The sequence below is a fragment of the Panthera leo genome, chromosome C1, assembly GCF_018350215.1.
Source record: "Panthera leo isolate Ple1 chromosome C1, P.leo_Ple1_pat1.1, whole genome shotgun sequence".
Lineage (NCBI taxonomy): Eukaryota > Metazoa > Chordata > Mammalia > Carnivora > Felidae > Panthera > Panthera leo.
Genome location: NC_056686.1, coordinates 104932022 through 104944941, shown reverse-complemented (window position 1 = coordinate 104944941; position 12920 = coordinate 104932022). Strand labels below are relative to the sequence as shown.

The window sequence follows — 12920 nt, the reverse complement described above, 5'->3', positions numbered from 1 at the left end:
TTTAACAAGCCAAAAAGTTGAGTTTCCAATGGAATCCTTGTTTTTAATAATTGTTTTTAAATGTGATCAGGACTATAATATTGTACAGTTATTATAGGGCTTTTGGGGAAGGAGAGGGGAGGGAGAAGATGCTCTGGGGTTTTGTTTCTGCTTTTCCTTCAGGGTTTTATTTTTGATTGTTTTTTTTTTTTTTTTTTTTTTCTTGTTGGCCATTTCTGTACTGCTGGCATCTGTGCTGAGCTTTACAGTGGCAAAAATAATGACATGTAGCAAAGATTTTAAAACAAAATATTTTTTCCTTTTGTAAACGTTCTTGTGTTGTGTGATCTTGATTGCGGCTTTATTATTCTTTTCCAGCTTGTGAACAACAAATACCCACCCACAACTAGTTGAATCCATAGCTTGAGCTCCAAATACGCAAACATAAAGCACAGTGTATCTATAATTTCAGGATTCAGAAATCATAAGGCCTCTGATCACTCAGCACTCCTTAGTTGTCCTCCTGATCCTGACTCACTCTGAGTAAAATCAGCAGGGACATCTGACCATGAGATGGGGGTTGGGAAATTGCCCATGTCCTTCAGAGCGGACAAAGATGAGACTCGAGACCAGTATGGCACATCAGATTCCTTCCCCAAGTATCTCTTGCTCTCCTGGAATAAAAGGAATTAGGGATGGGGAAATTTAAACTATGCAGGTCTGGACTTGGTTTCCCTCTAGGATCATGTGGTTCATTACCAAATCTTAAAACTTACAGGCATAAACCTGTGTTCTTGAGGGTCTATATGCAATCCAGCTAGAAACTGAATCTATCCTATGTATTTTCTGTTCCAAGAACCATCTTTTCCTCTTCCTCCGCCTCTGTTTATGGAAGAAAATGGAATTTGGGGATGTGGCTTAGGGACTGAACTAGACTCTTATGATCTGTCACATGCCTGGATGTTGGGGGAATCATTTAGAGAAGCTCATATGACTGGTCCTGGATTGGGGATTTTAATAATTGAAACATAATGTTCAGGCATCCTACCATCTGAGAGTTTTAGCAACAAAGAAGTCACATGTGAGTTTGTCAGTGCTATGCACTGATTCAAGTGCTGTCATTAATAACGAGGAGGGCTGGTTTGGGTTACTTTCAGAACCAGCTTCATCTGGGCGTTCTGGGCATATCCTTCCTCAAGAAAACCGTATTAGGCTGGGAGAGGTATTGACAACTTTCAGCCAACAAACTTACAACATACAAATGATTTTTGAGCCTGTGGTTTCCATTACACTCTTTTCTAGTCTTTCATGTTTATTCCTTCATTCTTGCTGGATGTCTGACCCTCAGGTCAGACAAATTTGAAAACTGAGTTTTCGAAGTTGGAGAGATAACAGGAAAAGGGCAGGAAAAGATGTAGTCCCTAATACCATAAATACTATGTTATAAAGAAAGATGGAGAAGATCAGGGCTGTGTCCTATTAACCATCAAAGTGAAGGTAAGCCCCAGCTTGAATAAATGTGTATGGAAGTCTTTTTGCCCTCAAAGACAGTCATGAGAAACTAAATACCCAGCAACTTTCCACTTTGGTGCACATACTTGACATGCACACAAAAACACTGCGTATCCGCCGCTTCCTTCCCTCTCCGACCCTGCTTCTCTCAGCATTTCTTTCCCCGCCTCCCTCCCCTATTCAAATTTTCCAGCCAACAGCTGGAACTGACTTCCGCAATCCTAATGGAATAAATCCAGCACCCCTAGTCATCCACCCACATTATCCACACTTCCCCGTCGAAAGGAGCCCGGAGCACAGAACCCCATCAGCAGGTAAAATTTTCTACTTCTCATTCCTTCCTTTGCCCATTTTAGGGGTATAAGGGATGTAGTGACTTGGAGATCGTGGTGAAATTTGTAGTTGTGTGGGTGAAAACAACAATATGCCCTTCAGTCATTTCCTGGCCAAATAAAATTTGCTGGAAATTTTTAGGATTCCTTCTGTGCTTTTTATGTATGTATACATGGTTGTTAGTGAAACCCTAGGATATAGGGAATCCTTCACCTATCCCTCAAGGAGTGGCCTCTCCCTTTAGGGTTTGCGGTTTTAGCCAAAGGTACCAAAAGAGTTAGCTGGGAGGAGGAATGGTGCCCGGAGGCACTTTTCTGCTTCATCTCAAAGCCCTTAACACTGCAGATATTAAATATCTTAGAGTGTTTTGCCAGTCTGCAAAGATTGCACAAAAATTAGACTGTAAATTCAAAAATTTACTTCAGACTGTAAATTCTTAAAATGGAGAACATGGAATTAAGCAAGCTGCTGCAAGAAATGAGTGAAGCTAGAGTAAACTTCTGAAAAGCTGTGAATTTAATGATCATAGAACACTGCTTTTGGGTCTTACATTTTTCTGACAAACTTTGGTTGTGAAGCTTTTTGTCCTGTGAGGCAGTCAGAGAGGTTTTTTGCTGTCAGGAAGAAGAAAGAAAACCTCCTTCCCATAGCATCTGGTTGAGATTAGGACAGTTTCCTGCCTGAGGAGGGAGCAGGAAGAGAAAGGAGGAAGAAATACATAACTAAGGAGATAGTAAACATCTCAAAAAGAATAGGAAATACTTCCTTGTCCTCTCCTGGCAAGATCTGAAAAAGTATCAGAATTTAGGCAAGGGAGTGAATAATGCCTTGAAGAAATAAATAGGCAGCAAAATTTAGCTGGAAATTTCTCCTTTGTGTATTCTCCAACCCCCCTCCAACCTCGTCTGTCTCCAAGTCTGCTGGGGACATTAGAGGAGGCAGGTGCTTAGTCCATTCTGATTGTCCATTTTCTAGCCTAATTCTGGTTTTCTGGTTGTGTGTGTGTGTGTGTGTGTGTGTGTGTGTGTGTGTGTGTGTGTGTTTTGAATCTCCCTAGGTCAGATGTATCAGCACTCGGTCCAAACCCAGACCCTTCATATCGTTTTATCATGCACAGGTCACTCTCAGTTCTTTGTATCCCTTCCTTATAAATTCTTTTCTTTTGTCTCATGGTCCCAAGGAAGAGGTTCTTCTCTTTGGTTCAGGAATTTCCCAGAATTGTGTGTGCATGCATTTTTTGGATGAGTGGGACTGTGATGGACTGTGAAATTTTATTAGCTTCTCAAAGAAGTCTGTGACTCCCAAAGGTTAAGAACCAGCTGTCTGGGAATATGGCTCCAGCTGTTTCCTCATCCCAAGCCAGGCTGTGAACCCCTTGGCACACAGAAGAACTTCCCCTAATTATCCCCTTTCCCAGGATGTGGGGACTCAAGATTCTACTGCTGCTGCCCACAGCGACCTTTGCTCTATATCCTGAGGCGATACTGGACACACAATGGGAGCTATGGAAGAAGACCTATGGGAAGCAGTATAACGACAAGGTGCCTGGGGACCTGGAGGGGAGTATGGTCAGGGAGCCGGCACTCGAGATGTCTATTCCTAATTTCCAGACTCCCTTCTTCAGTCCAAAAACCTTAACCACTCCAACCAGCCAAACCCACCCCTGTTCTTGAACTCTTTAACACAGTTTCATTCCTCCTCTTCCACTCACCCTCCCTCAAGTTCTAGCCTTCCTTTTCTTTGTAATTGTCCTATTTCTTTTTGGGGAAGACTTCTCAGATTAATGCTATTAATCCATAAGCAGTTTTTCTACACATCTCTCCAGAGCTTTTGCATTCTATTATTTGTATTTATTTACATTTTTTTTTTTTTGCCTGCTCTTAATAATCCCATGGTCAGTTCCCCAACTAGACTGTAAACTCTGTATGATTGTAAATTTCATCTTTTTTCCTAAAAACCTCCACAGTATTTTTATGTTACTTTGTATGTAGGACATAGTCCATGCCAGTACTGACTATGTTCTGTTTAGGTGGATGAAATCTCCCGGCGTTTAATATGGGAAAAAAATTTGAAGCATATTTCCATCCATAATCTTGAGGCCTCTCTTGGTGTCCACACATATGAACTGGCCATGAACCACTTGGGGGACATGGTGAGTTGAACCTCAGCTCCTGGCCTACCTGCCCTGTTTGCCTTAGTTTCCTGCTTATGGCTGGCCTTTTTGTTCTTTGTCCCAGACCAGTGAAGAGGTGGTTCAGAAGATGACTGGACTCAAAGTACCCCCCTCTCGTTCCCGCAGCAATGACACCCTCTATATCCCAGACTGGGAGAGCAGAGCCCCAGACTCCATTGATTATCGAAAGAAAGGATATGTTACTCCTGTCAAAAACCAGGTACCCTCCTTTCTCCTATGTAGGTATGTAAGCTGGCATGACCTATTTCTGTGTCTTTGTTCTTAACTAGGAGGGAACTGGGAGGATGGCAAGGAATTAAGGGATGTGTCCCACTGCTCAGAGAATATAGCCTATTCTATTTAAGTCATCACCTATTTTTGTACATGTATATTGTTTCTGTTTTTTCTTTTTTACAAGTCGCATTGCTGTAAACACCCTTGTGCATATGTTTATGAAAACATGTGCAAATATTAATACAAAATAAAGCCTAAAATTGTAATTGCTAGGTCACAGAGAATCCTTTCCAAAAAATTTTTTACAATATTAACATTCTTACCAGCAAGAGAATGCCAGTTTTCCCACAACCCCAATGATCATTTTATCAGCCAGATGAAGAATTGATTTAACCCTCATTCAACAAACACACCTTTTTCAGAACCGACCAAGTATAGTGCTAGCCAGTGGAGATTCAAGATAACCAAGACATACCCTATGTCCTCCAGAAATCCTCATTCTTCAAAAATAGAACAGGAAAGAAAGAAAAATCTACAATCTAGCTGCACAAATACTAATAGTTATGGCATTTTTTGAGACGTTGTATGTCAGAAACTTATAAATCCTTTACATGAATTAACTTTTTAAATCTCCATAATCCATAATTAAGTACATTATTATCCACATTTTACAGATAAGGAACTAAGGCACAGAGAGGCTTAGTAACTTACCCAAGGTCACATATCTTGTGGGTTGCAAAGTCAGTGCCCTGCTCCTCTACAGCTAATGGTGACAATGTAGCAATAGTTATCAGTGGAAACAATAGCAATAGAGCCATGCAGCAAATATTAAATGAAGGGAAATAGGAAGCCTTCACAGAAAAGGGGACACACATGTGTTGGAATTTGTAACACATATGGGGCTCCAGCAGACAGTGTAGAGAGAAGAAACAAAAAGCGTGAACAGCAGTGACTGACAATTTCTGTTATGCTCCTCAGGGTCAGTGTGGTTCCTGTTGGGCTTTTAGCTCTGTGGGTGCCCTGGAGGGCCAGCTCAAGAAGAAAACTGGCAAACTCTTAAATCTGAGTCCCCAGAACCTTGTGGATTGTGTTTCTGAGAATGATGGCTGCGGAGGGGGCTACATGACCAATGCCTTCCAGTATGTGCAGAAAAACAGGGGCATTGACTCTGAAGATGCCTACCCGTATGTGGGACAGGTGAGACTTCCCTGTAATGGCTCCTCCTTCCCCAGCAGAGTATTTTATGCTGGAGATAATCCCGTAAATCTTGGTTTCTGTTCCCCTATCCTGCCTTCCTGATGGGATAATTACCTATAGAAGGCCAAGGAGAGTCCCATAGCTTTGGAGATTTGGGGGCCTTAGGCCCCACAGCCCTACCCACCTCTTTGCCCTAGAGAAGACAGAGCACAGGTGACCCCATGGACTTCTGGGGGGTCCTCTGCAACCTGTTACTCAGCTCCTCTGCTCCCGTCACCGATTCCCCAAACCCACACATGCTAATTTACCAAATCGCATGTCTTTATTTTGCACGATCTCAGTGTGAGTTTGGGGAATGTTTATGCAAATTATGTAAGTTAACTACTGACATGTACAAAATGAGAGAAAAAATAAGTTGCTTCATGTTTGTTGCAACTTCAGGGTTCAACTCACTTCCTCCTTTAGGAATAGGAAGGTCTGCTGACCTTTCTTATCTAAAAAGAAGAGAATCTAAGAGCTTTTATGTACATACATAGGGTTGATAGATAATATAACATAGGGCCTTTGCAACAGGAGCCTTTGAAGCAGGGATAGCAAGTTTGAGTAATCAGGATGGCTATTATATACTAAACTATATGCTTAGTTCATTTTCTCATTTAATCTTCGTAACAGACATGTAAGGTAGACTTATCCTCACTTTATAGGTGAGGAAATTGACACTGAAAGAGATAAAACAGATGATCAAATTCATAGCACTAGTCACGTAGCAGCGCCAAGATTGATCTACCATATCTGTTCATCTGCAAACATGCTCAGCATATCTTCTGTGCAAATGTGCAAAAATGTCTTTAGTAGAATATAATACCTTGGGGCACCTGGGTGCCTCAGTCAGTTAAGCGTCTGACTCTGGCTCAGGTCATGATCACACAATTCGTGGGTTGAAGCCCCGCGTCAGGCTCTGTGCTGACAGCTCGGAGCCTGGAGCCTGCTTCCGATTCTGTGTCTCCCCCCCTCTGCCTCTCCCCTCTTTGTGCTCTCTCTCTCTCAAAAATAAATAAATAAACATTAAAACAACAACAACAACAACAACAACTTTATAATACCTTGGAACAGAATTGTCTGAGTCTTGGGATATATGCGTCTTCAACTTGACTAAGTCATGACAAATTGTTTACCAAGGTATTTTGAAACATTGATGTTCCCACCTGAAGTATGTAAGAATTCCCTTGGAGTCCCATCTTCATCAGTATGTTTATCTAGCCATCTGCCTTTCTTCTTTAGTGAATTGACTGTTTATATTTTTGGCACATTTTTATTAGGTTATTTTGCTCTTTCTCACTGATTTTTAGGAATTTTTTTAAAGTTTACTTATTTATTTATTCTTTTGAGAGAGACAGAGACAGTGTGAGCAGGGGAGGGACAGAGGGAGGGAAGAGAGAGAACCCCAAGCAGGCTCTGTGCTGCCAGCTGCAGAACCCAATGGTTGGTTCGAATACACGAACTGTGAGATCATGACCTGAGCCAAAACCAAGAGTCAGACACTTAACTGACTGAGCCAGCCATGTGTCCTGATTTTTAGGAATTTTAAAAAGAAATCTAGATACTAATACGGTGTGTGTTGTAGGTGAACATTTGTCTCTTTATTCTCTTTATATCTTTCAACTTTGAAAAGTTCTTCATTTCAGTCTAGTAAAATGATTGTTTTCCTCTGCAATTTGTGCCTTTAAAAAATCCAGTAGCAGTGAATTTTATTCATTAGTGTTTAGTCATCTAAAATGATGTCTGTTGCAATAAAATGCTCATTAATGTGAATGACTGAACAAATCCATTTCACTGGATACTCAACAAGTATGGTCACTTCAACACATCTTCATGACATTGGCCATATCAAAACAGTACATTAATCTGTACATTTCAGCCCATTACTATTCCATGCTGTGGTTTTTTAGCTGTCAGGTATATAAGGCAGATAAATTAGAGGTTGTACCTGAAAAAAAAAAAAATTCTTTCATCCGTATACAATTTTTAGAACTCCTGGATCCCAAGTCCATGTTTGAACTTGGGCTGCTACTTACTATAAGGTGCTAACTTGAGGACACCGTACTAAATCTGCCCTAGCAGATTGGCTTTTAAATTCTGAATACTTCAGACCAATTAGTGAGATAACCCGAACATGGCAAAATACTCTTTTTAAATTCTCAAATACTCTTTTGACACAGTTTTGTTGTCACTTGATATCAAAAAGTTAAATCCCAAGAGTATACACAAAACAAAAACAAAAACACCCCAAACCAGGCTTATGTTTACAATTTTTTCCATGTTGATTAACCCAGGCAGCCAACTTAAAGGATTGTATAACTATATTAAAGAAAAAGAAATTAAATACTATCAGAACTAATAGTCGATCATTATCCATTGATACCTTATTTATTTTGTACTATATTAACGAGTTTTTTGAGAGGCAGTTTAATAGCTCAGAGAGTTGAAATAATTTGAATGAATGAAAATCATATAATAAACCTTATTTTGGAATAGAAAGAACATTTGACTTCTTGGTGCACGTGGGTGGCTCAGTTAGTTAAGTATCTGACTCTTGGTTTTGGCTCAGGTCATGATCTCAATGTTTGTGAGTTCAGGCCCCACATTGGGCTCAGCGCTAACAGTGTAGAGCCTACTTGGAATTCTCTCTGTCTCTGTCTCTCTCGTTCTGCCCCTCCCCCGCTCATTCTCTTGTCATTCTCAAATAAACTTTAAAAAATTTTTAAAGAAAGAGCATCTGACTTCTAATTTCTGCTAGCCTGCCCCCACAAATGATCTCTTTAGTATTTGAGGGCAACGTGGAATGATTTTGGTCTCATAATCAATTAAAATGAAGAATTTGCCATATAAGACACATATTCCATTTTTAATATTCTGAATCTTGGGGGTTTGGATTATATGGCAGAGAACAAGGGAATCCTGAGAAATTAAGAAAGGAGACTACTGTAGTCTTAGAATGTCATGTCACATCCTGCCATTATTGTTAATAATTTGATAATATGTTCTTATAGATTCAGTTTTAGGGTTTTGAAAAGGTAGTCTGAGGAAAATGAATTGCCAAAAAGAATATACCATGTTGACATGGGTTGCCATTAGATTTTGTAACTGTGGCTTGCCAGTGAAACATATCATTGTTAACTAGACCTCCAAAGCACAGTGTTAGAAATTCACAGGCAAAATTGCCAAGTTCCTCAATATGTTTTAGTGTCATGTTTTGTGGTTTTACCAAAGTCTCTCATGAGAGCACCAGCCAAAACTCTGCCTCACACTAGCCCCCCCAGTATATGTGTATAAGGCCCAGGTCTTCCTCCCAGCTGGGTCTTGGCCTTGGCCTCCTCCCCACACAGCAGCTGGTCCCTCCCTGCCCTCTGAGGCTCACACATACTACATGGCCAGAAGATGATTTGTGCCTTTAAAAACAACTTATTTCAGATCTCTCTCTCTACCCTGAGGGAATAAAAATGTTCTCTCTTAAGTTTTACAGTGTTTCCTTTCACATTTATGCTTTAAAAAACCTAGAGCTGATTTTTGTGGATGTGCAAGGTATCCACTTTTCATATTCTTTTTTATAGTTGTCTAAAATGGTAAGGAGGGGCGCCTGGGTGGCTCAGTCAGTTGAGCTTCCGACTTCAGCTCAGGTCATGATCTCACGGTCTGTGAATTTGAGCCCTGCATCAGGCTCTGTGCTGACAGCTCAGAGCCTGGAGCCTGCTTCGGATTCTGTGTCTCCCTCTCTCTCTGCACCTCCCCCACTCACGCTCTGTCTCTCAAAAATAAATAAATGTTAAAAAATAAAATAAAATAAAATGGTAAGGAGAGGACAGACCCTCTCTAAAGACTCTAAGTCGGCCATCCCAGTCAGTTCACCAACATCAAAGCGTTGGTGGAGATTCTCACTTACCAGTTTCTGGCCTGTTGCTTTGTCCTAGTCCTATTTTAACCTTGTTTTTTCCAGGATGAAAGTTGTATGTACAACCCAACAGGCAAGGCAGCTAAGTGCAGAGGGTACAGAGAGATCCCTGAGGGAAACGAGAAAGCCCTGAAGAGGGCAGTGGCCCGAGTGGGACCCATCTCTGTGGCCATTGATGCAAGCCTGACCTCCTTCCAGTTTTACAGCAAAGGTAAGGAGCTGTTCCCGCAGAGCACAATCACCCACCTCATGTCATGCAGGCTCGGCAGCTTCTCGAAGGCCACCGAGCATTTGGAGTACTTAGTTTCCATATTTAGACTGAGTCTCCTGGAGGGAAACACAGCTGCCACTGTGCATCTCTGTCGTCAGTCCTCCTGGCTGGGCAGGATTTTGCAGAGGGTCTCCTAGACGGGGAGACCCCACGGGGAGATCCTTGGCCTGCAGAAAGCTTCACCTCGACAGTTTGTTTCCTAGGTGTGTACTACGATGAAAACTGTAATAGCGATAATCTGAACCATGCGGTTTTGGCAGTGGGATATGGGATCCAGAAAGGAAACAAGCACTGGATAATTAAAAACAGGTAATGATGGGGACACTAAGTTTGTCACTGAATCACTCTGTTAATGCTCAACCTAGTTTCCAACTTCCCAGCATTCCTTGCTCTCACTCGAGAAAGTTGTCTCAGACTTTTTAGTTCTCCCTTCCCAGTTAGAGGCTATTAATTCTAACATTTAATGGCCAGACGGTAATACAGTGTGTGTCGGGCAGGTGCTCCACATGCGGGATGCTTAGTCATACACAAGTGAACAGGACGTCTGCCTTTGGTGATCTCACGGCCCCCTCAGATAGGCAGACCTAACTAACCAGAACATCCAGGAGCACAGGAAACCAGGAGGAGGTCTGGAATTATGTAGTTTTTTCTTTCTTTTTTCTATAATGTGACCAATTTCTTAGGGAGCTTTCCATCATCAGCATGTCTGAAAGCAGTAGGGAACCAAGTAGAGGTTTAATATCCTCCTGTGCAACTTTGTGCCCTTCCATATACACTTAGGATAACACGTATAAAAAATGGCCCAACATTTTGAAGCATGTGAAGAGAAAGACTTTTCAGAAAGTAGGTATGAGAACAACAACAGCAGCATTTAATGTTTCCTTCCCTATTGTTGGGAAGAAATAAAACTACAGGGTATTTCAGCTCCCCTTTTCTCTTCAGCCCCTTGTGACTTTGGGGGGGAAACTTATGAGAATTATACATTTCCTTTCCTCACTGGCCAATACTAGCCTGGCAGCAGCACTAACTAAACTTGCTGTCCTTGGCACCCTCCAGGGAGCAGGAGTCCTAGAGTCTGGGGAGTTCACAGCTCTCAGCTATCAGCACAGAGCCTGACACGGGGCTTGAACCCATGAACCGTGAGATCATGACCTGAGCTGAAGTGAGACGCTTAACTGACTGAGCCATCCAGCGGCTCCTGGGCCTACTTTAAATGCCACCTCTTTCATTAGGTCTTCATCCCTTGATCACAAGCGATCTCTCATACCTTTGAGGCCTATAGCATTATGTCTTTATTCCTTTACTTTAAACTCTTCAAAGGTAAAAACTTTTATTTATTTTTTATACTACCAGTACCTAGCTCAATAGTCAGTTAAGTGTTTTAACGAATAAATACACTGAGGGTACTAAATATTTTCCTTCATTGATCCCACAGCTGGGGAGAAAACTGGGGAAACAAAGGCTATATCCTCATGGCTCGGAATAAGAACAACGCTTGTGGCATTGCCAACCTGGCCAGTTTCCCCAGGATGTGACTTCAACCAGCCAACCTCATCCTGCTTTTCCATTCCTTCTACGATGGTGCAACATACTGATGTACTTTGGAAGGGAGTTGGTGTGCCTGTCTTGAAGCAGATGTAGCAATATAGAGATTGTCCAATCAGTTTCCCGGTTTGTTTGTGCTTTGAGTGACACTCCTACTACTTTCCCTCCCTCCACCCAAGGCCTTTATTTTTCATTGTGGCCACAGTAGCAATTTTCCTAACAAGTGTACCTTCCTCAGCTAAGAGATATGACCACAGCCTGCTCTGACTGTTGTCGTGGGGCTGATGCTGTGCAAATAGTCTGAGGCTAGAGATCTTTAGATAGATTCTTATTCACAGGGACTAGTTTGCTTTAACCATCTAAAGGACTAAGGTGACCTGACGTCTCAGTCTCCAAATTCACTTCTTCTGTATCCAGAAGGTAGAAATTTCTGTTTTCCACCCCAATTCATAAATATATTCATAAATCTTTGGTACAAGTTTATGTGATATTAGAAATATGCCTTCTTTGCATTTTTAAAGTAAACCAAGTATTTATCTGTCTCTAATTTAATAAATACCTATTTAGTAAATATTCATTTTGTGGCAGATACTGTGCTAGGTGCTGGAAACAAAAAGGTGACCAAAAAAACCCCACAAAACTCACATATTCCTTATATTTGGTGTGCTCCCGGTTTGCTTGGAGTGACTGTCACATAAACAGTTCATCCTAATTCACTCATTTGTTCATTTCTTCAGCCAACATTTATGAAGTGCTTACTGTCTACTAAGGACTTGTAAATTTTGGGAATTCCATGGATATAAGGAGACTTCAGTATATAATTCTATCTGTGAGGGAACCAGGTTAATGACACATGAACCTGAGTCTTGAAAAATACCTTAAGGCTCTTTCTGAAGTTCTACAACTTAAACGTTTGCTGTCATCAAAAGAGGAAACTCTTATAATGATTTCCAAGCAGTATTAACTCTAAAAGACTGTGGCTGGCTAATAATAAATCAGCACAACACGTTTTGCCATTTTTCACATTTTCAAAATGTTTATTGAGAACCTAATATCACCACTAGAGTTTGCATTTATTCAATACTTACCATGCATCAGGCACTATTTTATTTCATTCTATACAAAAATTATTTATTTTTGTGTATAAATATTTATTACCCTGTTGTAAGCAGTACATTTATAAAAAAGTATTTATTTATTTTGAGAAGGAGAGAGCAAGTGTGAGGAGGGGAGGGGCAGAGAGAGAGAGAGAGAGAGAGAGAGAGAGAGAGAGAATCCCAAGCAGGCTCCATGCTGTCAGTACAGAGTTCCATGTGGGGCTCGAACTCACGAGCCATGAGATCATGGCCTGAGCCAAAATCGAGAGTTGGGCACTTAACACATTGAGCCACCACAGCACCCCATAAGCAGTGTATTAAACGGTAGGAGGATGAAACAAACTAGTAAGACACAGCTCTGACTTCACGAACATTATAGACTAGTGAAAGACATATAGACCCATAATGAAATAAATGCTAATTATGCAAGCTCAGGAATGAAGTATTAATTCTTTTTTGTAATGTTTATTTATTTGGTTTGAGAGAGAAAGAGCAAACAGGGGAGGGGCAGAGAGAGAGGGAGGAAGAGAATCCCAAGCAGGCTCCAGGCTGTCAGTGAAGAGCCTGACGTGGGGTTCGATCTCAGCAACCATGAGATCATGACCTGAGCCAAAATCAAGAGTCAATGGC

At 41.3% G+C, this 12920-nt stretch overlaps 1 protein-coding gene across 2 annotated transcripts; it reads left to right on the top strand.

Annotated features, from left to right (window-relative positions):
* The first annotated feature begins 197 nt into the window (after positions 1-197).
* Positions 198-11770, top strand: CTSK (cathepsin K). 2 transcript variants are annotated; one of them, XM_042953876.1, is made up of 8 exons: positions 198-1805; positions 3242-3365; positions 3854-3976; positions 4062-4217; positions 5210-5428; positions 9423-9588; positions 9852-9957; positions 11084-11770. In XM_042953876.1, the coding sequence occupies exons 2-8, from the start codon at positions 3243-3245 to the stop codon at positions 11181-11183; spliced, it is 993 nt and encodes a 330-aa protein (XP_042809810.1). In that variant the 5' UTR covers positions 198-1805; position 3242; the 3' UTR covers positions 11184-11770. The 2 variants fall into 2 exon arrangements, with proteins under 2 accessions (XP_042809810.1, XP_042809809.1); XM_042953875.1 differs by having other exon boundaries at positions 3132-3365.
* The last annotated feature ends 1150 nt before the right edge of the window (positions 11771-12920 follow it).

Excerpts from the sequence above, each read along its gene's own strand:
- CTSK (XM_042953876.1), top strand. The coding sequence starts at position 3,243 with ATGTGGGGACTCAAGATTCTACTGCTGCTGCCCACAGCGACCTTTGCT. Across the intron at positions 5,429-9,422 it reads CCTACCCGTATGTGGGACAG|GATGAAAGTTGTATGTACAA; the intron begins GTGAGACTTCCC and ends TGTTTTTTCCAG. Across the intron at positions 9,589-9,851 it reads CTTCCAGTTTTACAGCAAAG|GTGTGTACTACGATGAAAAC; the intron begins GTAAGGAGCTGT and ends TTTGTTTCCTAG.